General features: G+C 47.5%; 1 protein-coding gene and 1 long non-coding RNA gene across 6 annotated transcripts in view; one reads left to right on the forward strand and one right to left on the reverse strand.

Moving 5' to 3' along the window:
- LOC122456574 lies at positions 1-27,269 on the reverse strand. Its single transcript, XR_006275518.1, has 3 exons — positions 27,258-27,269; positions 18,921-18,924; positions 1-167 (listed from the first exon to the last, which is right to left on the reverse strand). It is a non-coding gene; the product is annotated as an uncharacterized LOC122456574 (long non-coding RNA).
- The window catches only part of FAM20A (FAM20A golgi associated secretory pathway pseudokinase), a 42,133-nt gene that overhangs the window by 11,906 nt on the left and 2,272 nt on the right, over positions 1-27,955 (forward strand). Inside the window, exons 2-11 of one of the 5 annotated variants that reach the window (XM_043496391.1) lie at positions 11,380-11,564; positions 12,711-12,761; positions 14,168-14,246; positions 16,100-16,192; positions 21,278-21,393; positions 22,781-22,961; positions 23,693-23,802; positions 24,964-25,045; positions 25,586-25,726; positions 26,857-27,908. In XM_043496391.1, the coding sequence (XP_043352326.1) occupies positions 11,380-11,564; positions 12,711-12,761; positions 14,168-14,246; positions 16,100-16,192; positions 21,278-21,393; positions 22,781-22,961; positions 23,693-23,802; positions 24,964-25,045; positions 25,586-25,726; positions 26,857-26,932 (1,114 nt within the window). In that variant the 3' untranslated portion in view covers positions 26,933-27,908. Of the gene's footprint in view, positions 1-11,379; positions 11,565-12,710; positions 12,762-14,167; positions 14,247-16,099; positions 16,193-21,277; positions 21,394-22,780; positions 22,962-23,692; positions 23,803-24,963; positions 25,046-25,585; positions 25,727-26,856; positions 27,909-27,955 lie in introns of those variants that run through there. The other 4 variants (XM_043496392.1, XM_043496389.1, XM_038371161.2 and 1 more) reach the window with 4 other exon arrangements.

The following is a 27,955-nucleotide window of genomic DNA, read 5'->3' on the forward strand; positions in this document are numbered from 1 at the left end:
TCTTGCCAACTTCTGTGAGTGGGGCCTGCCTCTGGCTCACAGCCCAGCCTTTGCTTAGCAATGCCTTGAAGTACTTTGGTTCAGGCTTCAGGCCTCAGACTGGGCCTCTGATACAAGAGTTTATGTTTTCAGGGCCTCATCTTACTACAATGCCCAATTTGAGACATCTAAGACCCGATTTGCAGGGTTGTTGAGCATCTCCAGAGCCCACTGAAGTCAAGGAGGAAGAGGAGCCTTGGAAATGCTTGAGCACCATTTAGTTTTTACCACTGAAGTGCCTGGCTCTTACCCTTTGCAAACAGCCTGCAGTGTTGCAATTGTGTAGAACAAACTAGGAGCTGTGCTTGTTAATACCTTACCATAGCACGTTTACATGGCTGAGCAAACCAGGAGCTCTAGGCAGTGAGGTTGCTGTTCACAAGAAAAGCTGGAGAAATATAGTTGAGGGTGACTAAGTAAAAAGCATTTAAGCATTATCTGGTTATGCTGCCATTCCTGTGAATGGATATTGATTTGGAATTTGCTTTGGGAATAATCTCAACCAAGGCACTATCTTGTTATATCAGCACCTTAACAATAACAGTAGGCTACAAGTTAGATGCTCAGAGTGAACACCAATTTAGCTGTTATGGCAGATATGTGCATGTCTGAGATGTAGGATCTATATAGGGACTATAAATAATCTGTATAGATTCTAGAGCAATGCAAATCTCTATTGTGCTCAGCAGAGAGATTACATTTTTAAAAGCTGGGCAACGCGTCAGGAATATATTAGAATTTTGAAACTAAGATGGATGTTCCTGGCGCAAGTGCATTGTGGGAACATTAAACAGAATCAGATCACGTAGCTGATTTGATGACACCCTACATCACCAACAAAAGCCCATAACAATAAATGCTGGCTGCTTACAGCAACACTCCCATTACTCTGCTGCCTTCTAACCTGGGGCACAGCTCCTACTATTTGGTAATAAGTCTACCCACTTCACTTTGCAGCTTATTTTGTTTGCGGCGAAGAAATGTTTGTAGTTTGCCTTTAGTTATGACGTTTATTTATTACCTAGCCAGGAGCGAATCCGTGCTGGCCAGACAGTCACTTGCCCTTGTTTGACTTAGCTTTGTCTCTTATTCTTTTGGGGGAGTGGGTATTGATTATTCCTTAGTCACTTTGAAATAAAATATGGTTCTCATAAAGATGGGAAGCATTCTGAGAACATGCTCAGGCTGAATTCACTCACAACCACCTCCCTCCTGGGGCACTAAAAGGCAAACGGGATGTACATTTGGGCTCAGCCCAGGTAGTTTCTAGAAAGGGGCTTTTTAGGTGTGCTCTGTTCACTGGTTCCGTAATGCAACCAAGGTGAAGCATTTTATCCATTTAGTTTATGTCACAGGTAGGAAGTCGGCTCATCCCAAACACTGATTAACTTCTGGCCCCGCCTCGGCGGAGGGTGTTCTGGGACTGCTCTCGAAAAAAGAGACGTCTGTATGGCTGAAGTTGGTTAATGGAAAAAAAATCTCATCTGCTAGCACATAGGAATATGCAGCACTGCCTGTAAGTTCGTGGGTTCAATAAAGTTGTTGTTATGCTCTGCAAATGGCTTACATTGTGCGGTGCCTAACCGGTGGTCAATGCCAGCATTCACCATGGGTCCCCTTGTCTGTTCAGTACCATGGTTGTGTGCTGAAAAGTCCAAACCTCCAAACTCCTGTCGTTTGTGACCTTGTGACCGTTGGAGGGAGGCAGGGAAGGAGTGAGCCCCATACTATCATCAACCACCCCCCAAAGCAGCATTGCAGGTCCCAGTCCCGTTCCAAGCGGCTCTGCATGCCCTGATTTAATGTTTCTTCTTTATTCGACTCTTCTAACGTGCTGGATTGAGGGGCCTGGGGACTGTTCACATTTATTCCCAGGGTGAATCTCCACCAGTTGCTGCAGAATGTCAGTCCAACTTGCTACGGAGCATGTGGGGCTTTGATCATTGCATGCAAGAAAACCGCACAGATGTCCCTTTGAGACACTCAGAGCTGAATCCTGCTCCAGGATGTACACATAACCCCGCTGAGGCAGGTGGGAAGGCTGGAGCAGAGCCGTGCAGTGATGATGTTACTGGGAGATGCGCACACATAAAAGGCGGCAGCATGTGGTGCAGAGAATTTGCCAGGTCAGGCCAGACCATTGATCCATCTACTCCAGCATTCCTCAGGGCCCGGTGGAATACACCAACCACCTTGCATGTTGCTGCACCATCTGTATCCAGCAGTGGCCCCCAAGTGAATTGTTTAGTTACAGTTTAGGGGAAAGGAGAAGCTCCTGGTGTCCCTTCTCATCCTTAATCCCCTTAATCCCACACCCTTCGGCCACAGCTGCAGGTCAGGATCAGCCTGGCTGAGGTCTGCAGGTGCCATCCAGTCTGAGTGCACAACACCCTGCCTGCTGCAGGGCACGGTGGAGTGGGGGAAGGGGGGGACTGCACAGTGATTGCCAGTTGTAGATCAGTGAGTGGAGATCCACATACAGCAAGAGCCTTCTGGGTTTCCTCTCCCACAGCGTGTCCTTTGTTCCGACCAGTTTGAACACTGCCGACTCCGGTCTTCGACCTCCATTGCTTCAATGCCTTTAATTTTGTTTACATCAGGAATCCAGAAAATAAAGCTCCTTGTCAGAGGCAACTTTCTTTTCAGCTTTTGTGTTGCCCAATAGTGTGTGTTTTGTTAAGGGCCTGGATTAATTTAGCACTTTCTTCTACTAGAGTGTTCAGTCCCAGCCAGTCCCCTTCTCTGTTAATGAACCACTTGTTATCAGCGGCAGGCTCCTGCTTTCTTTCACTGATCTACCCAGGCATTCAATGCAAACTGGGCTGGGAAGGCTGCTTTCCCTTTATCAGGAGTGTATATGCTGTCCATGGCTCTGCTGCTGCGAATGAACAGCCAGTGCTCTCTTCTCCAAAGGATATGTGGTGAGTGTCCCTCCAGTTAGTCCAGTAGCCACTTAATTTCACTGCAGTTTAGCAAAGATTGGCCCAAAGCTGAAAATGTTGCAAACGTTTGCAAAATCCAAATGAAAGGTAGCAATTCCCCCCAACCCACCTCCCGATCCCCCGAAGTTTTGCTATAGAACCCAGGAGTCCTGCTCCGCTCTACTTACCAAGGAGGGTCCAGGTTCCGATAATTGTCTTTTATACCATTACATCAATGTAGTGCTGTCAAATTGCTTCATAGAGTCGTCATTTATAGGGCAGAAATCATGTGAAAGCTGGTATCGTCACGGTCATTTACAGCACTACATTAACACTTTACATTGATATGAACTTTTCTACTAGCCAGGACCTTAAACACCATAAAAAAAAACCCTGTGGTGGTTCCCATGGAATAAAAGAGACAGGGCTCGATTGTAATTAATATAAAAAGATTCCTTCACTGAGGCTTCTGGACTCGGACAGGACCCTACCTCTCCAGCTTGCTCGATATCTCTAGACTGGGAGGCCTACCATCATCTCTCAGGGTCTCCCTAAGTCCTGGCCTGGAGTCCACCGTCATGGAAGGCCCAGGTCTTGTGTTATTTTGGTCTCCTAAATGCCTCCCCCACGCTTTTAAAAAGCATGCAAACAACATGAAAACAAACACCAATTGCCCAAGCCCTGAGGTACAGATCTGGTCCGTAAGAAAGAGTTTCATACAGAGCTCTGTGTAACTCATCCAAAATCCCCCTGCGTGCCATGTGAAATGGTAAGGCCTAGCATTGTGTAGTAGGGCCAGAACCTGAGAGCTGACTGAGCTACGTTCAACACAGCACCCAAACTACCTTTGCACTCTCCCAATCCTGGACCAGCCAGGCTGAGGTTTGGTCCCATATGTCTACACCACTGACTAAAGCCAGGCTGTGACTCAGGTTTGAGCCCACGTCTGTCCACACACAAATCTGCCTGCAGTGTGCCTGATCAGCAAGCACTCAGCACCTGAGTCCTAGGATCCTAGTAGGGGATTGGATGAGAGCCTGAGTCCCGCTGAGACTTGTGTTCAAGCTCTGTCATTCTGTAGTGCGGACACAGCTCAAGCCACAAACCTGAGTCCGAGGGGCTGTATAGTTCCATTTGGACATGTTAGCACAGCTCTGAGACTTGGGGCCAGTAACTGTTAACCCAGGTTTACGATGCAGTGTGGACACGCAAAGCCGGGCTTGGAAACTGCCAGTCCACAAGCCCGGATCCCACAGACAGCCCTACAGTTCAGTGTAGACATACCCACGGGGGCCATTCCACAAACCCAGGCCCCAACACTGCCCCTCCCCCCCCATACCAAGTGCAGCAGGCAGGGGTGGCGTGGACCTGGCTACGCTGGCTCTAGCCAGCTTGGAATTCCCTGCACTGGTAGATCGCCCAATTCAGGCAGCCTTCCAGCTGTTTGCAGTAATGTAATTAGCTTTAGTAACAGCAAATACATGTTGCCACTTCTCCTTTGTTTGGGTTAATAACAGCTTTAAATCAGCAGATCAGTGCAGGTGATTTCTGACACTGCACCATTCAGGTCCCAGGGCGCACAGATGTCAGCCCCGAGGAGCAAGGGTGTGCGTGACTGCATTTGCTCTCCTTAGAGAAGGGCTTGCCCTGCTCTGCAGTAACAATGAAGCTTGGTGGGACTGCCTCCGTTTCTGGTGCCACTGGAACACTGGGGTGCCTCTGTGTTACCAGCCAAGCCAAGAGCCTCTGTTACATCTGAGTCCAGCTGCCTGTCCAGTTACTGATTGGCCCCAAGAGCAGCCTCTGGGACCCTCCATTTGGACCCTCCTCACTAGGCAATCCAAGGCCAAGCTCTTACCTGACCTTGAGACCGTCTCATTCTAGGCCAGAGCCTCAGTGGGTTTAACCAGCCCTGCAGTGAGGGGAGCTATCCTGATTGACATCAGCTGCTCACAATCTGGCCCTGTATCTCCAACTATGTCTGACTAACCAGCCTTTGTGAAAGAGCAGCCATCTCACTGGCATTTAGTTACTCCTGGGGAGCTCTTGTGTGGCATAATCTCCCCTGCAGGAACTGCTTCCAGACAAGATACAGCAGAAACATCTGCCAATAGGCTGACAAATTTTCTAGGACTTCAGGTCTAAGATGTGATGAAGAGCACTTGTGTAATTTTTCCAGCACACCAGCACGTATTTGCCATGTTTTGGCCTCTTCCCAGGCTTACACAGTGCCAGAACAGACTGAATGACACACACTTTATCCTGTTGTTCTTCACTTTACTTAGAAATAGACTCCATTAATAATAGGTTGCTGTGATGGGGGAGTTCCAGCTGAGGGCCTTGAAAGACTTTACTAACCTGTCAGCATTCAGTTTCACAACACCCCTGTGGGGGAGGAACAATTATCCCCATTTTACGGATGGTGAAATTGAGGCACAAATTGAACAAATTGGCCAATGGAGTTTGGGGGATTCAGAGACTACAGTGCTGGTGGACACGATAAAACCCTAAGATTCAATCGATAGATGAGCTGGAATCACAGAGCAGAAAGATAGAAATAGAAGGCAGGCATCCAAACTAATTGTCCCATGTACATTCGTATCCTCATTTGCCAAGCAGTTGAGCCCTGTCGATGAAAATACGACCCAGAAACAAAGCACCACATTCCAGGACATTTTCCTTTGCCTCCACCCACTTTGGCTAGTTCCCCATTGACTCTAGTTAAAGGCCCCTCATATTCCTGAGCTCGGCTGCTGTAAGAGGGAGTTTGCTGCCCATTTAGGGTTTTTCACTGGCCTACTTTTCGCCCTTCTTCCCTCACTTGTTTACCAAGCAGAGGTTGGCTTTCCTCCTCCTTCTTTTATGGCCTGGCAGGATTTCCAGTGAACATGTGGAATATTCATTTTTCCTGCCGGGACCGAGGCAAGCAGCATTCCAGAGCATGGACAAATGCAGTGAAGTTACTGGGCAAGTGACTGTCCTGTATCAATGACAAAGGGCCATGAGAGGGGGGGAATGATTACAGGAGGAGTAAATGGGCTGTCTATGCATTTTACACCCTTTCTCTGCTCAAGAAGGAGGCTCTTTCCATGAGGAAGGAAAGTGGTCAGCTCCCCACACCTGCTCCTGCCCTGTCCCTTCAGAGAGCCCTCACCGGGGCCAGAACACACCCTTTGGGAAGGATGCAAGCCAAAGACTGGAGGAGGCAGGCTGGGGTCAAGCCTTAAACGTAACAGAAACATTTTAACTTTGCATGTGCCCCTTCACTCATAGCAACCACCCCATGAGAGGAATCCACTTACAATTGGATGCAGCTGCAGGTTGTATTGACCTCTAAGCAGAATTCCTTCTGGTCTCTGGGATTCTCTTTAAGGGCTGGTGTTGGGGAAGGAGGGGTTCCTAGTGTGGCATCCTGCTCCTCAGGACTTGGTAGGAGATTATGGGGGCAAAAGCCAGTGAAGAGGGACAGGTCCTCCCCATGAAGACCCTCAGTCTCCAACAGATCCCTTATACGCTGGGCAAACCTAGAGCGGTCTGGAGGTTCTGGAGAGCAAACTTGCATCCCTTTTCTTCAATGGGAGAGAAGGAGAAACCAAGCCCTCCTATCCCTGACAGAGCAATTAGCTGAGAACATGTCTGGGGAATTCAGTTCCTCCCTAGCCCCTTCCTGCTGCTTGTCCACCAGGAAGAAGCTATTAACCATGTGGTACAGTAGTAAACCAGCACAGCTCTCCGTGGGTCTTTGTGTTCCATCTCAGGGTGGATTTGCTGAACGTTCCTGCTTCTGAGCTTGGCTCAGTAAACACCACAGACAAAAGGAGGGGAAAACCTAGCAGCACTATTTCTGCACTGATTGTGATGAGTTGGAATGGTGGGAGATAGAGATGGGTAACACCCAAGTGGTCAGTGGACAGATCCTGTGTAAAACCCTTGCACAGCTCTGGCAGTCCACCTCCAACAGGCCTGCTGTTCCACTGATGGGCCTCTCCCAAATGAAACCTCTCACAGCTGTGCTTTGGTTTTTAATGACACTGAGCACCACCTACCAGCAGGAGCTAGACTAAACCCAGCAAATGCATGGCAATCCTATGACCTTGGAGTCCATAACCTGTGTGACAGTTAATATATGGTCAGTCCTGCAGCTTGCTCTGGGTGTAGCAGGAAGGAAGTGCCTAATGCCCCCAAGCAAAACTGCAGGTGACTCCCATGGGAAATTTGCCTGAGGAGGGACTGTGGGTTCGAGCAGGGAGGGGGTTTGAGCACTGTGGTGGAATGGAGCTGATGGTATGTGGCCAGGAGAGTCTAACAGCTCCGGATGCAACCTGGAGTATCTACCTCTTGCCAATACTGGAGTTGCTTCCTGGTCACCACAAATGCCAGCACAGCCTTCGTTCGATGACTAAATGAACATGTCGACGGAGAGCGTGAGAAAGGGATGATGGAGAGGGAAGCTCCAAAGTGGTGTAGCTGAGCTAACAAGGGGGCCTTTACAGAACTCATCAGTCTAAGGCAAGGCCAGCCCTCCTCTAACCGTGCCGACGCATCTCTCCAGAGAGGTTAAGTTTTCAAGGTCTGCATTTAGAATTACAGTTTTCTAAAAGCCTCATTAAATTGGTTGTTAGTTACAGTGTGTGTCACAAGATCTGAGGCATGCCGCAGCCAGATCTATAATTCCCTTGTGTGCTGGGGGGGGGGGGGAGAAAGCAGACGTTTTATGAGATGTTCTGAGAGGCTCCGAGTCAATGATGGCAAAGAAATACTATTTAAGTGCCATTTTCTCTTCTTTATGGGGTACTGCAAAAGAACATATGCTCTGGCAAGGGCGAGTGCCTTTTATCCCCTGGAAGAGCTGTGTTTTGTGGACACAAAAGCCAGCCAATGATCTTAAACTGGAAGTTTGGAAAGCTGCCGTTCACAGTCTTGGGTGACTTTTCCCAATTTGCCCTTGTTTCCCTTATTCCACCCAGGATTAGTTCTCCGTGCCATCTGCGTGCACTCACTGCTGCCAACTAAATTTTACTACCTCCCTGTTCCACTCTGGCCCATGGTTGGAGTAGAATCAGGTAAATGAGAAGACGTTTCATCCCTACTTACTCCATTTGAGGGTCATGTAGGGCAAGGACTATGACAGTGAAACTAAGTCTCTACCAAACTAAAACACTCTGCTGCATAGCGCTGGTCAGAAAACTTCCGAGGAAGCTGTTTTTCATCAGCAAATACCATTTAGACTAAACCAAAATTGGTCATGCTGTCACATCAATTTCAACAAAACTTTATTTGGAAAAAAATTGGAAAAGCGTTTAGAAAATGTTCAAATATCCCATTCTGACATTTTCAGAACAAGGTTTGATTTTTCATTTTTAAAAGATTCTTGTTTAGACATTTAATTTATTTTATATTAAAACCAATTTAATTTTTTTTAACATTCCAAAATCAAAAAGACATGTTTTGAAATGATCAACATGAGCCATTTCAATGGACCCCCCCCAAACAATTTTCTGTTGCTGTTAGGAATTTCAGTCCACAAAAATAATTGAAAGTTTTTTGTCCCAAAGACAAACTTTTTGAAATCCCAAAGTTTTTCACAAAACAGAAAATTTGTTTGCCGAGCAACTCCACACACAATGCTCTCTTGGGGACATGAGCTGAGAATAAACCACGTGTGGCAGATGTTAGTCATGTTGCTTAATTCACTACTGGAATGCACTCGGCTGCTGTGGAGATGAACCTCATATAAGAAACTGTATAAAATAGAACAGGCGCTTGGCATTTCATTAGCGCCGGCCATCTGCAGAGCTCAGGCTGTTTTTCAGGCATTAATGAATTAAGCCACAGAAGTTTCCCACTGGCCTTGGCCCTAACGTACTTTGTTATAACTAGAGCCCTGAGAAACGATTGCAATGACTCCCCAAACCATGCGGAATATGGCTGGTAAATTACAAAGCAGTGACTCAAAGCAGGTTTGCTGATACTGATGAATCAGGACGAGTGGACGAAGGGAATCCTTTATTTGAGCAAGCTTGAGCAGATTTAGGGCCTGGGCCTGAAGGTGTGCGAAACCTGTGGTTCCCCAGGATTCCCATCCAACACCATCTGTGACTCTGCTGTTTCCAGTGAGGTGGGCTTTGAATTTTGGGGAGTTTTTAAATCCAACCCTCAAAGTAAAACTTGGGACAGGAGAGAGGGCATGGAGTGGTGGGAAAGGGAAGTGCAAAAATTCTGCAGATCGTAACCAAAATAAATGTTCACGCAAACCCCTGTGAACTGAAACCACCCAGTCTCACAGGACTCTGATTTAAACACGCTGCCAGCGGGCAAGGGTCTCTACAGCCAACCCAGCCCAAACCACTCTAGAAAGGGGTTGGGGAATTGCAAACACATCATTGCAAATGACAGTGGTAAAACACACCATATTCTGGGATGTATTAGCAGGAGTGTTGTAAGCAAAATGTAAGAAGTAATGCATCTGCTCTGTTCCACGCGGATTAGGTCTCAGTTGGAGCATTGTCCAGTTCTGGGAGCCGAATTTCAGGAAAGATGTGGACAAATTGGAGCAGGTCCAGAGAAGAGCAACAAAAATGATTAAAGGTCTAGAAAACATGAGGGAAGATTGAAAAAAATTGGCTTTGTTTAGTCTGGAGAAGAGAAGACTGAGAGGGGACATAACAGTTTTCAAGTACGTAAAAGGTTGTTACAAGGAGGAGGGAGAAAAATTGTTCTCCTTAACCTCTGAGGACAGGACAAGAAGCAATGGGCTTAAATTGCAGCAAGGGAGGTTTAGGACATTAGGAAAAACTTCCTGTCAGGGTGGTTAAGCACTGGAATAAATTGTCTAGGGAGGTTGTGGACTCTCCATCACTGGAGGTTTTTAAGAGCAGGTTAGACAAACAGCTGTCAGGGATGGTCTAGATCAGCAGTTCTCAAACTGGGAGTCGGGACCCCCAAAGTGGGTCACAACCCTGTTTTAAAGGGGTCACCAGGGCTGGTGTTAGACTTGCTGGGGCCTGCGGCCAAAGCCTGAGCCCCACCGCTTGGGGCTGAAGCTGAGCCAAGGGCTTCAGCCCTGGGCGGCGATGGGGCTCAGGTTACAGGCTTCAGCTTTCCCCCCCCCCCCATACACACACACATGGGGTGGTCAGGCTTGAGTTTTGGCCCCCGCCCCACCCGGGGTGGCAGTGCTCAGGCGGGCTGAAGCTCCGGTCCTGCCTTCAAGGGGTGGGGGGGCATGAAGTAAGTTCTTTTTGTTAGAAGGGGGTCACGGTGCAATTAAGTTTGAGAACCACTGGTCTAGATCAGTGGGTCTCAAACTTTTTTTACTGGTGACCCCTTTCACATCGCGAACCTCTGAGTGTGACCCCCCTAATAAATTAAGCACACTTTTTAGTATACTTAACACCATTACAAATGCTGGAGGTAGGTGGGGTTTGGGGTGGAGGTTGACAGCTCACGACCCCCCATGTAATGACCTCGCAACCCCCTGAGGGGTCCCAACCTCCAGTTTGAGAACCCCTGGTCTAGATTATACTTAGTCCTACCATGAGTGGAAGACTCGAGGTCCCTTCCAGTCCTATGATACTATTCTCTAAAACTTGCCCTTTTCAAAATGACTCTCTTAGGTATTTGACTGCCTCCATCACTACAGTCACCTGAGGGACTCGCAATCTTTCATGGATTTATCCTTACAACACCCGTGTGCTAGGGAAGTCCCATTATCCCAGTTTGCCCAATAACATTCAGCAGACGCAGCTTCTTCCCACCCTGGCCTTTTCTCTCTCCTTTGTTCAGTGTGTTTTTCATTTTGCAGGCATCTCTGTACGAGTAAGACCCTTCTATGGAACTCTCCTTACCACCCTGCCTTGCAACTCCCCACAAGAGTTTCATTCAACAAACTATCAGAAGCTCCCCCTCTGTTGACCCACCAGCCGGAGTTTTCAGATGGCTGCCCCAGCAGCTAAAGTGGGAAGCTATTGTAAAACTATGAAAACTTCTGCTGGTATCTTCCTCCCCCATTTGTCTGTTTATTTTCCTCTTGCGTATTGTCTAAATCCTAGATTGTGAGGCTGTTAGTTTGCATGGAACTCCAACGGGGGTCCCTAGCTACTACCCCAGTATAACCATAATAAGGTAATGAAAAGAATATTTTTTGCTCTCTCTGTTTGGCAGAGAGCTGGGTAACCTTCAACAAGGCTCTCACTTTCTCTCTGCCTCAGTTTCCTCATGTAAAAATCAAGATTGTAATCCTTACTCACTCTCCTAAGGCAATTTGCTATCTCTGACTGGAAAGCTCTGTATAATGTGGAGCTGTCAGTTAACAGCGTTTTCCCAGCTCTTTGAAAACCCACAGTCTGCTTGTTTTGGAGTACTAAGGATTGACATTCAGTGACGTGCCCTTTTCATCGCATAACGTAATGTTTTTCAGGAGACACAAGCTTTACAGAGAGGAGCTCAACCTAACATCTCCTGACTCACTGCTGCAGCTCGGGCGGGAAGCAAGCTGGCTCCAGTTCCACCTGGGCATCACTCGCTATGGGCTGTATCCCAGATCCAGCCCTGCCACTAACAAACTCCTTCATGACATGCAAGATTTTAACACTGTCAGTGCCGGTAAGAGTTTCCATATACTCACATACAACAAGAGCTGGGAAAGGCTGCTCGCTTGGCACCAGAATAGAACTCGTTGGAATCTTTCAAATGAAAAGTTGTTTTTGTAAAAAATAAATACATGCACACATTTAATGACAATCTTAAAGCCTTGGGGTTTTATTTTTATTTTGCATAAAACTTTCTCCAAAACCTTATTGAAAACATAACTGACAAATTTCAATAACATTGTCAACATGATTTTAAATAGGGAAAATAGGTTTTCCATTTTTTTGACCTGCTCCTAAGTGCCCTACGCTACAAACAAAAGACCCGCAGCAGTGAGTCTGGGTCGACTGACTGTGGCTCATGCTGCAGGGCTAAGAGAGCATTATAAATGTTCTGGCTCAGGCTGGGGCCTGGGCTCTGAAACCTGACGAGGGCAGAGGGCCTCAGAGCACAGGCTCCAGCCCTAGCCCCAGTGTCTACACCAGTGGTTCTCAACCAGGGGTCCGGGGCCCTCTGGGGGGCCACAAGCAGGTTTCAGAGGGTCTGCCAAACAGGGTCGGCGTTAGACTTGCTGGGGCCCAGCGTAGAAAGCCAAACCCTCATCACATGGCGCTGAAGTCCAGGGTCCTGAGCCCCACCACCTGAGGCTGAAGCCTAAACAAGTTAGCTTTGTGGGCCCCCGTGGCATGGGGCCCTGGGCAATTGCCCTGTTTGCTTCCCCCTAATGCTTGCCCTGGCTTTTATAGGCAGAAAAACAGTTCTTGTGGCAGAGGTGGGCCATGGAGTGGGAGGGCCTCAGGAAGAAAATGGTTGAGGACCCCTGCAGACAGTGCTACCTTTACACCCACACACGAGCCCAAGTCAGTTGACCCAAACTCTGAGACTTGCTGCCAGGGGGATAGTCACTTGTGAGAAGTGACTGCTGGGCTCACACTAGTCTCTGACTCCGCCTTTTCTGAGAGTCGTCCTGAGCCAGACACCAGACCAACCTGACCTCGCTTCATTTCGTTTGCTTCACAGCAAGTGGGTTAACTCCAGCAGCACCAATCTCCATCAGCACGTATCTGTTTTGAAATGGCAGAGGCCAGGTCATGAATCATTGCTAGAATGAATCCAGGTTCAATGTGAATGATTCTCTTATCACTTTTTCTTTCCCTGCAGATTACAGTCAGGACGAGAAAGCTTTATTAGGAGCCTGTGACTGCACCCAGAGTAAGTGATTCATTTGTGTCCTAGCTACTTGCACCTCATTTTACCTCCTTGCACTAGATAGCTTAGCAAACCTGACACCTTGTACAGAGAGGACATTTTTTTCTGTTAAGTGCAATGCATGTGGAAGAAATAATAGCTTTGAATTTTCCCTGAATCCCACATGAACATTTCCTGCTTCATTTGGTAATTCCTCAGCCTTTGTGCAAACTGCTGCCTTAAAAAATAAAGGTGAAAGTTGCAAATCCAGACCAGGTCAGTACTGAGCCAAAGCCCTTATCTCTCTGCTGGCTCTTTGGTGGCCTGTGTGAAGAAAGCTGATGGCCTGAGTTCTGTTTCTAGTGGAACTGGGATCCAGATCACAGAAGCACATGACCACAAGTGCAATTAATTGGTGCCTTTGCTTTTAGTCTCAGCAAGCGAGGCCAAGAATTGAGGAACTGCTCCCAAACTCACTGAATGCATTGGGAGTCTTTGCATTGATGTAGTGAGCTTTGAGTCAAACCTTGAGTGAGCATAGACATGCATTAACCCCCACAAGCATGGAGGAAGCTCATATTGCTCCATGCCCAGGCTGTACCTGCTCTGAGAACAAGCAGAGAGCTCCATTCTCCAGGGCTGTCTATGCAGCCTTGTCGCACAAATCCTGAGCTCTATGGCTTAAACGAGGGGGTGGGACTTCCATTTTTTTGGTAGGTTCCACCCACCATCTCAGGATTTAAACAAGCTAGCAGCTTTCACCAGCATGAAAATCATTTTAAATTGCAGTGGTGCCAATGTAGCAATTATGTCACCCTGCACAGCCGCTGGGACCAGCTCTCAGCCCCCTGTTCACTCTGTTTTTTCAAAAAAGAGTATAATACATATAGCACTGAGTGCCTGGTGAGAAAGCTGAGTAGGTATTCTATAGACCACGGACCTGGCTCCTGGGCCAACCCCACTTACGCTCCTGCGCTGTGTTGAAGATTTTCCTAGAAGGCAGAATCCAGGCAGCCAGCTTCCATCCGGCGCTCCCCCTGCAGATTTTTTGACTTGCACGTATGCCCCACCAGCAACTTTTACTCTCGGTTATTGTTCAATAAAGGTAAGCGAGATGGGGAAATCCAAGATCACAGAGGAGAAATGTCAAATGATCGAGGACTAGAAATGCTAAAGGAAAATAGTCTGCCTAGCACAGAGGAGGATCAGGGGAAATTACCATGGCAAGAACTGTAGGGGTGAGATGCAGCAGCGAATTAGCAGTAAATAGACCAGCTGACACGAGCTATTTTATCCATAGTGAGTTGGGAGATTTACTCATTGGAGAAGGAAGTTGAATTTCTCTGCTACAAAATGATACTTAAGAAATATTTTACCAGTGTCAAACCAAGAATTTCCCACTCTGTTTTATTCTCCTTCCCCTACGCAAGTTGTGAAGCCTAGCGGTGTACACCTGAAACTGGTCCTGAGGTTCCAGGACTTTGGGAAAGCCATGTTCAAACCCATGAGGTAAGGAGAGTGTACATACGTATTAGCTCTAAATCATCTGCAGCCGCTTTTCCCCAAAACGGCCTCACCTAGCAGCTAAGCAAGGTGGCCTACGCTATAATAAAGGCAATTGACCTCTGGCTTCTTTAGCAGACCCATCTGAGCAAATAACCACTGACAGCAACCAACCCAAAATGTTTCAGCAGGGAAGGACATGATGCAAGTGAATAGCTCCAGGCTGGAGTGGATGGGGTGAAACAATGGGACACTGACCACTTGGCTTTGTAGTAACAGGTTGACAAAGAATGTGGAAACTGTCGCCTTTACTCAGTAAGCCTTGTTTTGATAGCTAATTTTTATGGAAGCCTTTTGCGCTATCAGTGGCTGTTTCCACTGTGTCACAGGTGTGCAGGGCCCAGAAAAACACACAAAGTTCTTAGATCTGTCGTTGGAATTGCATATTTAAAACTGGATTCGCGCCACACTGCTGACGTCACAGGACCATGCTTTCTGTCATGTATGTGTGAGAGATTGTTGAGATCTACACATTTCTGCTGTTTCCCAATAGAATTCCTGTTTTCCTTTGTTTTTTTTATTTAAGTCCCAAGTCTATTTCCAGGAACTATCTCATGGTGTTGTTAGCCTTGAATAGCAGTTTTAAATTGCTTCTGCATTCATTTATTGCCCATTTGGCCCTTTACATTTATTTCCATTCGGATTGCTTTCTGCGCACTGCCTTGGCTCGGAATGACAGGTCGAGCTTCTCTGAGTTCAACTATGTGCTTATAAAAGAGGCTTCTCTCTCTCTCTCTTTTCCCCATGGCTTGTCTCTTTTAATTCCAAGAGGTAAAATATATAGTTTTCAAAGGCACTCACTTAGCTGGGGCTGGTAGAAAGGTATGTCTCAGCTCGCCTGCTGTGAGGAGATGAGGCCAGCAAGCTTTGGATTTTAGCATGCTCTCCTGTTAAAACACATGAGCTTGGAGGACTGATTAGCTCAGGGCATATGGAACCGACAGTGCTGCTTCATAAACAGACAGTAGGAACTCAGAATCACTATCTGGTGGCTATGTGGCAGCCTGAGAGAAATTAGCAACAGGACTGAGACCAGCTGCTTAAGGACAGATGTCCATAGTTGACAGTAAGGGCATGGTTACTTGCTATCAGGGAGGTGCGACTGCTGCACGTGTAGCCTTCAATTGACCGAGATTTCAGCTAGCTCTAGTAACTACAAATAGTGAAGCTGTAGCAGCATAGGTGGCCTCACAGATTAGACCCCAGCCCAGGTCCCTGGGTGTATACTTGAGTGACCACTGTTACCACACATGCTGCAATCACACCTCCCAGTTGCAGAGTAGATGCACTCTAAGGCTTTTGGTGCCAGTCTCAGCCGAAGGACCAGGAATCAAAGAGATAGGGAGAGCGAGACACTCTGCCCCCTAGAGGTGGTGGTGAGGAGTGAGGCATGTAGGCAGGGCAGCTCAGCCCCAGGCTGCAAGCTGCCCTGTGGGTAAACAAACTTTCTGGGGCTGCCAGTCCAGGTCTACGTGCAGGCACAAACATTTCTAACCCCCAGAAGCACCGTCCACCTCCCACCTCTCTCCGTGTGTCTGCTATTCCAATAAGCATCTGAGCACTGCTCTATCCAGCTGTTGCTTTTAATCATTCCTGGCCCATCACCAGTGCCTTTTAAATAGCAGCCATAGCCTGATGCTCTTGTGCTAATGACATTCTCCAAAGGACAAGCATTGCAGGTCTCTGCTGGTGCACTGGCTCTTCTGAAAAGCTCGCTTCCCAGCTTGCTCCCGGGTCGCTTCCATCCTTTCCCGGGTGTGTTCTCCTGGCCCGGTTAGTAACCCTTTCATTTCTTTCAGACAGGAACGAGAGGAAGAGACTCCAGAAGATTGTTTTTACTTCATTGACTTTCAGAGACACAATGCAGAAATAGCTGCCTTTCACCTCGACAGGTATTTGTGCCCAGAACACAGAGCTTCTGAGTTATTCCTCTTCTCGCTTCCTAAGGAGAAAAGCCATTAATTCAGTTCCTAAAAACCCGCAGTGGCCTGGGGGAATCCAAGTCATGGTATGGGCCGCCTCCTTCTCATGGATGTTAATAAGGGCAAAAGTTTTAAGAGCATTGAGGTGCCTAACTCCCATTGTCAAACTTGAGGCCAAAGAGCATTGATGTGAGGAAGCAGGATTGGGCATTGCAAGACTTGAGCAGCTTTTTGTCCAACGTCAAGCACACTGTCAGCTTAGTATTTCAAACATCTTTCACTGTGGGACTATAGCCCGGATGCAAATCCCAATGGAGTCAAAGGAAAGACCCCTATTGACTTCACTGAGCTTTGTATTAGGCACGTGCATGAAGACAGACTTGATGATGAATTACCTGTTGTCAATGGGTCAGTGGTTTGCCAGCCTGTAGCACTGGTGAACGGTCTTGTTTCTCCAAGGCAACCACCCCAGTAGGGGAGTCAGGGGAGGAAATGAGACAGGGTAGGTAGGCACATGGGATTTAATAAGCCTTTCCCTTTTTATACCCGCTTGCAGCCAAAGACTTCCAAGCACTTTACAAATGCTAATTAATTCCAACTCATAGCACCCACTCTCTGAGGCAAGAAAATGTTTCCTCCATGTAATGAATGGGGAAAATGAGGCACAGAAAGGCAGGACTAGAACTCAGGAGTCTCGACTCCCAGTTCACTGTTCTGGCCAGGCCACTCCCTCTCCCCTCACTAATCAAAACCTCTGCTCACCCTAAACTCCAAACAGTCAGACATTGTCCTCTTCCTCCCTTGCAGTAGCTTTCAGCTACAACAGAGCCAGGGTTCTTGAAATGCAAACCCTTTCCTGGGAGGCTGACACTGGTTTGCAATTTCTGGAAACGGCACTGGCTGTGAAATGCTGCTTCAAAGTAGCTGAGTGGCTGGACTCCATTCTGAAAACAATCAGCCAAAAGGAGATACAATTAGAATCCCAGCTGTTGTTGCACATCCTCACTGCACAGATGGAGCCAGATTTTAGTGAGTCTTTATTTGTGCAAAACTCCTGTTGAGGTCAATGGCCCTTGATTATTGAGCTGCCGCATTTAGGTCCAGATCCAGATTTCAGACCCCTCCAAGTCTGGGAGTGTTTGGATCCTATGTTTTTAACAGAAGTTTGGAGGGATAAAAGGCCATTTGCTAAATCCAGATTTGTTTCCATTTTCGAGTCAGACCATTTCCAAAGACTATCAAAGGGGACAGCTTTGCATTATGGGAAAAACCTGCAGCCATTCCTTGTGCCTAGTAATTACACATTTTGGTACAGATCCTGAGAAGTGCTTGATGGAAGTCAGTAAGAATGTGCGGCAGCTGAGATCCTTTTGGGATCAGGCCTTTAATCATACAGAATATTCTGAGTCACTATTGCTCGCTGCGACAGGAAACAAACACCTGACAATGCAGGGGAGTTTGTTCCATGAGCTGCCACTTCAGAGAGAAATGCAGAATTGCATTAGGCCTGTTTTCCATACTGTAAATTCTCCAGTCCCTCTGAAGTGAATTACCAGCCCCATTCAAAGTGCTCACTGATCTCTAGTAAGGCAGAACACTGTTCTTGTCAGCCCTCGCCTTCTTTTCCTTGAAGTCGAGTTCAATTAGATAGGGGCTGGGTGACAGGGGAGAGCCTTTCATCTCTGCGTTACCTGTCCAAATTTGGCAGTTTCCATCCCATGCCTACTGGAAGCCCGGTATAAAATGAGCCAGTGGTTTCAGTCCAGTTCCAAGTAGCCAGATGTCCTCATTCCAAAAGCAGCCATGAGTCGGCAGTCTTAGCAGAGACAGCGCAGACTAATCAACCCCAGAGGCGACTCGCCCTTCTTAACCCTCCAAGTAGTCTAGCCCAGTTAGGGATGGGGGCCATTTGGGGTGTAAAGCCTGGTCGACACACACAAAGTTGTACCGATTTAGTTACACCGTTGCCTCTTTGTGTGCAGACACTCTTAGATGGGTTTAAACTTAGCTTATAATGGTTTAGAGCCCATCAGAACATTTACAGGTGCTGGCTAAATCGATATCACCAGTTTTAAACGTATGTCAAAGCGTCCGTTGCTCCAGTTTACCTAAATCAGGTTTCAAATTGATTTGAATAAAACCGGTGCAATTTCTGTTTGCCGCAAGCCCACAGTGAAATAGGCTGTTACCCTGAGGGGGGGCTAACCTGGTGCCCTTCACTAGCACTAGGTTACAGGTAACAAAATAAAATGAAATCCCATTGGAAAAGGAGCCAGCTTTCCTCTCCCTCAGGAGAGGTTCCAGTAAGCACATGAAGTGAGCTGTAGCTCACAAAAGCTTATGCTCAAATAAATTTGTTAGTCTCTAAGGTGCCACAAGTCCTCCTTTTCTTTTTGTGAATACAGACTAACACAGCTGCTACTCTGAAAACTAAGCACAAGGGAGAAAAGTGCCGAATGACACTGTTTTGCTGCTTTTTGCACTCCATCTTCTCCCTTTCACAAAGCCAACCTACATAAGGCTGGCTGTTAGGCCTGTAGCTAGATCATTCAAACCCCTGGCTAGGGAGTCTGGAAAGAACTCAGTTCTCCATTTCTAGCTCTGCCATTGCTCTGTGACCTAGAGCAACACACCTAGACTCCCTGTGCCTCCATGCCATCCAACCTCTCTGGGACTCAAGTTTAACCATCTATAAAACAAAGCTAATGACACCAGTGTGACGCCAATTTTTAAAAAGGGCTCCAGAGGTGATTCTGGCAATTACAGGCCAGTAAGCCTGACTTTAGTACGGGGCAAATTAGTTGAAACTATAGTAAAGAACAAAATTGTCAGACACCTTGCTGAACATAATTTGTTGGGGAAAAGTCAACATGGTTTATGTAAAGGGAAATCATGCCTCACCAATCTACTAGAATTCTCTGAGGGGGTCAACAAGCATATGGACAAGGGGGATCCAGTGGATATAATGTACTTAGATTTTCAGGAATGCCTTTGACAAGGTCCCTCACCAAAGGCTCTTAAACAAAGTAAGCTGTCACGGGATAAGAGGGAAGGTCCTCCCATGGATTGGTAACTGGTTAAAAGATAGGAAACAAAGGGTAGGAATAAATGTTCAGTTTTCAGAATGGAGAGAGGTAAATAGTGGTGTCCCCCAAGGGTCTGTACTGGGACCACACCTATTCAACATATTCATAAATGATCTGGAAAAAGGGGTAAACAGTGAGGCAGAAAAATTTGCAGATGATACAAAACTACTCAAGATAGTTAAGTCCCAAGCAGACTGCAAAGAGCTACAAAAAAAAGCCTGGGCAACAAAATGGCAGATGAAATTCAAATGTTGATAAATGCAAAGTAATGCACATTGGAAAGCATAATCCCAGCTATACATATAAAATGATGGGGTCTAAATTAGCTGTTACCACTCAAGAAAGATCTAGGAGTCATTGTGGATAGTTCTCTGAAAACATCCACTCAATGTGCTGCAGCAGTCAAAAAAAGCTAATAGAATGTTGGGAATCATTAAGAAAGGGATAGATAATATGACAGAAAATATATTGCCTCTATATAAATCCATGGTACACCCACATCTTGAATACTGTGTGCAGATCACCCCATATCAAAAAAGTTGTATTGAATTGGAAAAGGTTCAGAAAAGGGCAACAAAAATTATTAGGGGTATAAAACAGCTGCCATATGGAGAGATTAATAAAACTGGGACTTTTCAGCTTGGAAAAGAGATGACTAAGGGGGGATATGATAGAGGTCAATAAAATCATGAATGGTGTGGAGCAAGTAAATAAGGAAGTGTTATTTACTCCTTCTTGTAACACAAGAACTAGGGGTCACCAAATGAAATTAATGGGCGGCAGGTTTAAAAACAAACAAAAGGAAGTATTTTTTCCACACAATGCAAAGTCAATCTGTGGAACTCCTTGCCAGAGGATGTTGTGAAGGACAAGACTATAACAGGGCTCAAAAAAGAATGAGACAAATTCAGAGAGGATAGGTCCATCGCTGGCTATTAGCCAGGAAGGGCAGGGATGGTGTCCCTAGCCTCCGTTTGCCAGAAGCTGGGAATGGGCAACATGGGTTAGATCACTTGATTACCAGTTCTGTTCATTCCCTTTGGAGCACCTGGCACTGGCCACGATTGGAACACAGGATACTGGGCTAGATGGACCTTTGGTCTAACCCAGTATGGCTGTTCTTATGTTCACCGGCTCAATTTTTTAAAGTGCTTTGAAGTCTGAAGAGAAAAGAGGCTAGATACGAGCAAAATTGTTTTTTTAAAACGTGCTCAGTAATTGACAAGCTAAATCCAGTTTCACATTTGATTCTTGGAAGCGGAGTGCATTGCTCAGTGTTTGCATCATGGCATTACTGAACCTGCCCAGTGGTTACTGACTCAGGAGTCAGCAATGGTTTTCCACTCCCAGAGTCGTCATTAAAAATTCCCTCAGCCCCAGGCTGTTGATTATCTGAGATCAGTGAGATGAATCAGCTGACACAATAAGCTAAGTGGCTCCTGGTGTATGTGCGAGCCCCTCCCAGCTTCCCACTGTCTGTGCTGTGCTGTAGCAGGTTCAGCACATCTCTTCAGAGTGTCAAACACAACATTGTGCAGGTACTTGGCAGTCTCTCACCCTCGAAAGAGACAGACTCATATGGATACACGATCAATTGGCTGGGGAAAAAGATGCTTAGAATTACAGCAGATCCTGGATGGAATAGCCAGAATGTCTCCAAACTCTTACAAGGCCCAACTGTCGAAGCAGCAAATCCCAGACTATACCTCTTTTGGTTTGGAGTGTAAAATGGGCTTGCATATTTGCTAGAGATCACACAAGAAAGATTCTCATTTGGCAGCGTTGTCAGACTTTTAAAAAGGAGCGTGATTTCAGAATAGACACAAGCTCTTTTATATGGAGTGGGGTTTGGATTCAGTTGCTGGACCGTTTCCTTAGCCTTACCATGTGCTGAGAAACCATCTCCCTTCCCCACCTCCTGGACTCTGCTTCAGGACCCTTTGATTGACACATTTTCACTTTTGCACAGGATCCTGGATTTCCGACGGGTCCCGCCCACAATCGGAAGGCTGATCAACGTCACCAAGGACATCCTGGAGGTCACCAAGAATGAAATCCTACAGAGCGTCTTCTTCGTTTCACCCGGTACGTGAGTGAAGGTGCAGAAGCGAGTTCCTTTTACGAATACATTCTGCAGTACCCAGCTGATGGGGAAAGAGGTGTACACAGGAAAGGTCCAGAGGAAGTGTGTGCTAGATGCTGCATTGGAGAGATCAAACTCTGCATGACACATGTTTATAATAATACCTCTATAACTTCTTCCACCAAATCAGGGCTGTGTAGTGAATGAGGCTGTTGCGTTTAGCGCTCCTGCCTCATTTGTTGACGAAGATAGAAGGTGTGTAGTGAATGAGACAGGGTATTGCAGAAAGAGAAAGGATGATCTCACAGTTAAGGCAGTTGAATGCTGATCTGGAGAACTGGATTATATCTATGTAATTAAAGAGTGTATTGGTTTTAGAGTAGCAGCGTGTTAGTCTGTATTTGCAAAAAGAAAAGGAGGACTTGTGGCACCTCAGACAAATTTATTTGAGCATAAGCTTTTGTGTATTTTAATGCACATGCACAAAGAGGCTGAATTAAGCACAGGCAACTCTAAAACGGGCATCTCCTAACTTCTGAGCACTTGACTGGGCAACCTTAATAATGTTCTGTTAGTGTGGTTTGGTGTATGTAACATTATTATGTAGCTAGTTAGAAATGAAGTGGGGAACAACAGATGGGCTATACCCAACGCTCACACTCAGACTCCATCCTGTAGAGGGCAGTGGTGTCTCTCTCTCGGACATTATGACTTGCAGTCTCTTCAACAGGTAGATCCTCAGTTAATGTAAATTGTTATAGCTCCATTGACTTCAGTTTACATCAGCTGAGGATCTGGTCCAGAGAGTGGTTAGCTTCCATCATTTGCAACTTTCCTACAGGATTTATTCCCCCTCCCTCCCAGGGCGTCTGAATGGGGGGGGACCAGAGGATCATGGCTCCATCACTTTTTACTGTCCGTAAGGGTGAGCCAGCAGAGAGGAGCGAGCGGGGTTGGAGTCTTGGGGAAGAGGAGCAGCGCAGAGGGGACGGGGCCACAGTTTGGGCACCAGTAGCCCCTCACTTTTAAAGATTGTCCACCACTCCTGCCCCTCACATGCACACACACAGAGACATAAGCCAGTACCGTATGCAGCTGACTACAGCTAATGCTACAGCACACCATAATGAATCGGTGGCCGTCTAGGACTTCCTGTTACAATGCTAAATGTCAACCACTCACAACTGCCTGGCAACACTGGGATCGTCCTGCTGCATAAATAGCACTTCCAGCACCTGAGTTAAAGGTGAATCTCCATTGGGTGGTGGCAATGTAGGGCCTATGACCCAAAGCAGAGCCATTCCAACCCCACCCAGCAGAGGGCAGTGGTGCACATATACAGTGGCCAAATCATTATATTAACTAGCTGGCTCTCTGTTCTTCCCGTAGCCAGCAACGTGTGTTTCTTTGCAAAGTGTCCGTACATGTGCAAGACGGAGTACGCTGTGTGTGGGAACCCTCACCTGCTGGAGGGATCCCTCTCCGCTTTCCTGCCGTCTCTCAATCTGGCCCCGAGACTTTCCATCCCAAACCCCTGGATCCGGTCCTACTCGTTTGCTGGAAAAGAGGAGTAAGTGGGTAAATGCTGCAGCTCTGTGCGGTGGAAGGAGGCAACAGAGTTTGGGAGGGATAGCTGAGTGGTTTGAGCATTGGCCTGCTAAACCCAGGGTTGTGAGTTCAATCCTTGAGGGGGCCATTTAGGGTTCCGGGGCAAAATTGGGGATTGGTCCTGCTTTGAGGAGGGGGTTGGACTAGATGACCTCCTGAGGTCCCTTCCAACCTTGATATTCTATGAATTAACAAGGAGTAGCAAGAAGGGGGCGAGTGATCATGCACGTGGAGGAGAGGCGGAGACCAAGACTCAGAGGTTGCCTGCATGTAGCCTACCAGCTCCTGATGCCTGGGCCCGGTGCAGAATCTCTCCCCTCCAGCTGCTGCTATTAGGATGGAGTTTTAACTCAGCTGAAGGGGAGTGGGGGAATATCACTGCTGTGGCCAAGAGACAACAAACCTGCCAAGCAAGTAGTAGCCAGCTAAATGTGGCAGGCACTGAGAAGCACCATGGGCCAAATTCAGCCCCGCTGTAAGCAGCTGGCACTTGTCAGCAGAGCTGCTGCTGCTCATGCCAGATTTGAATCCAGCCCTTGGCGTCTCAATTCTGCCCATTCGCCAGGCTCGCAGAGCCGTGGCAAGGCAGAGCTGGCCGTGGCAATTGCGATCACATCCCTGCCTTCGAGTGGCTCCTGGAGGATGTGTTTGAGAAGCTGCCTTGTGTTAATGTTTCCCCTCTGTTTCCTGTAGGTGGGAAGTGAATCCACTTTACTGCAACACAGTGAGGGAGATTTACCCCTACAACAGTGGCAACCGGCTGCTCAATATCATCGACATGGCCATATTTGACTTCTTGATTGGTATGATGGACAGAACAATCCCCTGCTCGCCTCCTTTCCAATCCTTCCCTTCATCTCCTTCCATCTTCCTTCACCTCCTCCCTTCGTCTCGTCTTTCTTCCCTTCTCCACCCCCCACTAATTCTCAAGGACACTCAGTGGCTCAGAGGCCAGTTTTCCAAATCTTACGCTTGCTCCGTAGAGGTGGTTTGAGAGACTCATACCATCTCCGAGGCTCCCTTCCCTACCGCAAGCACACAATGCCCAGCCAACACAGCCCCTCGGTGACCCTACTGACACAGGCAGTGCTTAATTTGTAACAAACAAAGTGCCGGTGTTCAAGCAGATTTTTTACATTCATAACTGACACAGCAAGCCCAGAGGTGCCGGGGCTATGAACTGCTGAGCCCAGAGGTGCTGGGGCACAAAGACTAAGGCAGTGGTTCTCATCTTTTTTTAGTGGAGCTGGGCAGGACTGTGCAGATATGCTTCTATCCACTATCCTCTGCAGCCTGCCGTTGTGGTCTTGTCTCACTAATCAGACCCTGGTTGCCAGGTGGAGGTCAACTGAGGTAGAAGTTTATAAGAGGCACCAATATCCTTTCATCCGGGAATTTATATGCCCTCATCACTGTAATACCTGAACGCCCTTGGCATAGACAGATGTCCATCTTCCACTCTCCTTCCTGGAGGAAGATCCAGGAAAGGGAGCCTGACCTGGCGAAAAAACACAGATCCTGGAGTTAGTAGTTCTGGGGTTCATCCCCTTAGGTGACTCCTTTCACCTCACTCTGTGCCTCAGTTTCCCCAACTGTAAAATGGGGTTAATCTCTCAGATTCTGAGACACTATGGTGATGAGGGTCATAAGCACCGCACTTAGCCAGCAAGGAGGTAATTTCATTACTGCTGGTAAAGCACTTTGAGATGAGATCCTGGGGTTGGGGGTACTGGGGAGAACAAACTATTACTGCTGTCAAGTAATGCCAGGCCTCCTGACTCACATCTGGTGTTGCACAAATACTCCACCCCAAGCCAAGTAACCTTTGCTCAGCAGGGGCCTGAAGAATGACATAGCGCCAGCGTTTTCACGCTGGCCAGTTCAAAGGGGTACTCAGTCACTACCCAGCATATGGCAAGACCAGTATGCACTCACTCTCTCTCTCCCTCTCTCTCTCTCAAAAGGGAACATGGACCGTCATCACTATGAAATGTTCACTAAGTTCGGGGATGAAGGCTTCCTCATTCACCTGGACAATGCCAGAGGGTAAGGGACTCGCCCCAGCAATGAATTTTGGGGCATCTGGAATGTGAGGAGAGCAGATGGAGACACAGGAGGGGGCTGAGTGCCAGGGGGCATGGGAGTAGGCAGACTGTGCTGGGGGTCAGATTGTGCTGGGGGGAGGTAAGTGGGGCCCAATGAAGCTGGGGAGTGGGCAGATGGTCCAGTGGTTCAAAAGGGGTAGATGATGCTGGGGCGTTGGGAGGGGGAAGACCTCAGGTGGCACTATGAGTGACTTGAACTCTGCCCTGACATCCTAGGATGTGTATCTAAATTTACTTTGGGGAAAGAATTTGCTGCCCATGAAAATGAAGGGCATGTTGCCCAGGCATGCACAATGGGGATACGATCTGCCCCTGCACAGCACGCTCTAACCTGTAACATCCCTGCTCCTGCAGGTCCTGGCATCTCAGCCTTTCCAGAATGCCCCATGGCCAGTTTTGTTCCATTTTGTTATGGGAACCAAGGAGCAAGGGTCTGGTGCAGGCAGGTCTTGAGTGCTTCCTCTGAACATTTCTCAGATAGGCTCGGACTCTATAGTCACAGGTGTGTGTCCAGGGCGTTGGGGGTAGCAGCTGTTCACCCTTGCCTTCCTTTGGCCCCTAGCTTTGGAAGACATTCTCATGATGAAACCTCCATCCTGGCTCCACTCTCCCAGTGCTGCATGTAAGTGAGATGGCAAGCTTGGTTAATTGCATTTGCTAGCCAGTCATGCTAGGGTAGTCACCTGCATTACTCCAGGGGAGTTCGGGAAGAGAGCAGAGTATGATTCTAATACTACATGATATTCTAGCATTATGCTCTACACAACCGTAGGATTCTATAGTGTTACTCCCACACAGTACCATGCTCTACAATGCTGCAACATGCTACAGCGCAGTGGTCACCAACCAGTAGATCGCGGTCGACTGGTCGATCCTGGAGTGTCTGACAGGATATCGTGATCTCTGGCCGCTAAAAGTCCAGAAGCGCAGTGGGGCTAAGGCAGGCTCCCTGCCTGCCCAGGCCCCATGTGCTAAGTCCCGCAAGTGGCCAGCACACCCCTATGGGGGTGCGGCCCCTGGGGAGGCAGGGGGTAGGAGGTCTCCGCGCTGCTCCTGCCTGCAGCTCCCATTGGCCAGGAATGGGGAACTTCAGCCAATGGGAACTGCGGGGGCAGTGCCTGGGAGCAGCAGGTGGAGCCACATCCTTCCCCCCTCAGGGGCCACAGGGATGGCCGCTTCCAAGAGCAGCATGGGGCAGGGGGTCTGCCTTAGCCCCAGTACACCGCAAACCAGGAGCCACCCAAGGTAAGTACTGCCCGGTGGGAGCCTGTACCCCAACCCCTGGCCCCAGCCCTGAGCCCCCTCCTGGAGCCTGCACCCCAACAATCTGCCCCAGCCCTGAGCCCCCTCCTACACCCAAACTCCTTCCCAGAGCTTGCACCCCTCACCCCCTCTTGCATCCCAACCCCCTGCCCCAGGCTCAGCCCGGAGCCCCCTCCCACACTGCAAACCCATCAACCCCAGCCCCGAGCCTGCACTCCCTCCCCCTGCCCCAGCCTAGTGAAAGTGAGTGAAGGTGGGGGAGAGCAAACAGAAGGAGTGGGGGGATGGAGCGAGCAGGGTGGAGCCTCAGGGAAGGGGCAGCACCTATCCTGGGTTGCACTTAAATTCAAAAAGTGATCCTGTGTGGGAAAAGGTTGGAGACCACGGCTCCAGCATGATATTATAGTACTAAGCTCTACAATGCTGCAGTATACTAGGATATTGCATCACATTACACTTTTCAACTCCTAATGCTTTCCATTTCTCTAGTGCCTTTTCAGCAGAGCATCTTATATCATATCAGAAAAACCCAGCTGGGCCTCCCAACACGCCAGGAATTACATAAGGAACATGAGATGTTGAGAGATTTGGTGCAGAGGAGCAACTCTTTGAAACAGCCTTCGTACAGCCATGCTTTCGTAACGCCAACAGATGTTGGTGGCCAGGATCAAACCTGGGACCTCTGGCGCTTACTGCATGAGCTAAAAGATACCTCTCTCTTAGCCAAGGCTGTTGCAGGCTTATCAATCGCTAGCTGGTCTAGGTGCCATTAGAGGGGGACAGAGTGCCACACCAAGCAGGTGTGGGTTACACTTTCTTCCCAAGAGGTTGGGTTGCTCATCTATACATAGGCTTGGAAGGATTAGCTTTTTATTAGTAAATGTCCACACACACTGATTTCACTATACATGCAGAAACCAATGAAAAAATATTTCCACCACTAATAAAAATGTACACATAGGCAATGTCTGAAAAGTTATCAGGGTTTGATTTAAGGCTATTTACTTTGTCTATTGTGACAGGTGATATTGTCAATTTGTGTTTTAATAGTTATAAAGCTTTAGCTTTTTGAATCCCACCCTCTGCTCTCATTCAATAATTATTTTCTGACCTCCTCCCACCATAATTTCATTCAATGGTAAAAAAAAACAATACAAATCAGAGAACAAAAGGCTTAACACCCGCTATTTTGTGCGACTGAAAATTTTAAATCAACACTTAAAAATAAACCTCAATGTCCATCAAAATGATCAACAAATAAAGGTATAAGGTGAATTTCAGACCCAATTCTTTAGAACCCTGCCTGTAACACTCAGACAATCTCTGCCTTTTAAAGGCCTGGGAGAATGTTGATATAGTTAATCAGTCTGGTTTCCCCCTCTCCAATTATAAAGTGCTCATAAATTTTACTCTTTGAATCCTATTTCAGCTACTCCCTTATTAATTCACATAAATCAATAGCTGAAAGTTAAATTAAAGAGCCATGGTAAGAACTGCTGTTCCCTGTGGTTTCTCTTTAGGAAACATCTTTTTTCTTTACCATTCCTACTGCCTCTAAGCCCTGGGATGCTAATTGCATGGTCTCTTC

Source organism: Dermochelys coriacea, chromosome 14, assembly GCF_009764565.3.
Source record: "Dermochelys coriacea isolate rDerCor1 chromosome 14, rDerCor1.pri.v4, whole genome shotgun sequence".
Taxonomy (NCBI): Eukaryota; Metazoa; Chordata; order Testudines; family Dermochelyidae; genus Dermochelys; species Dermochelys coriacea.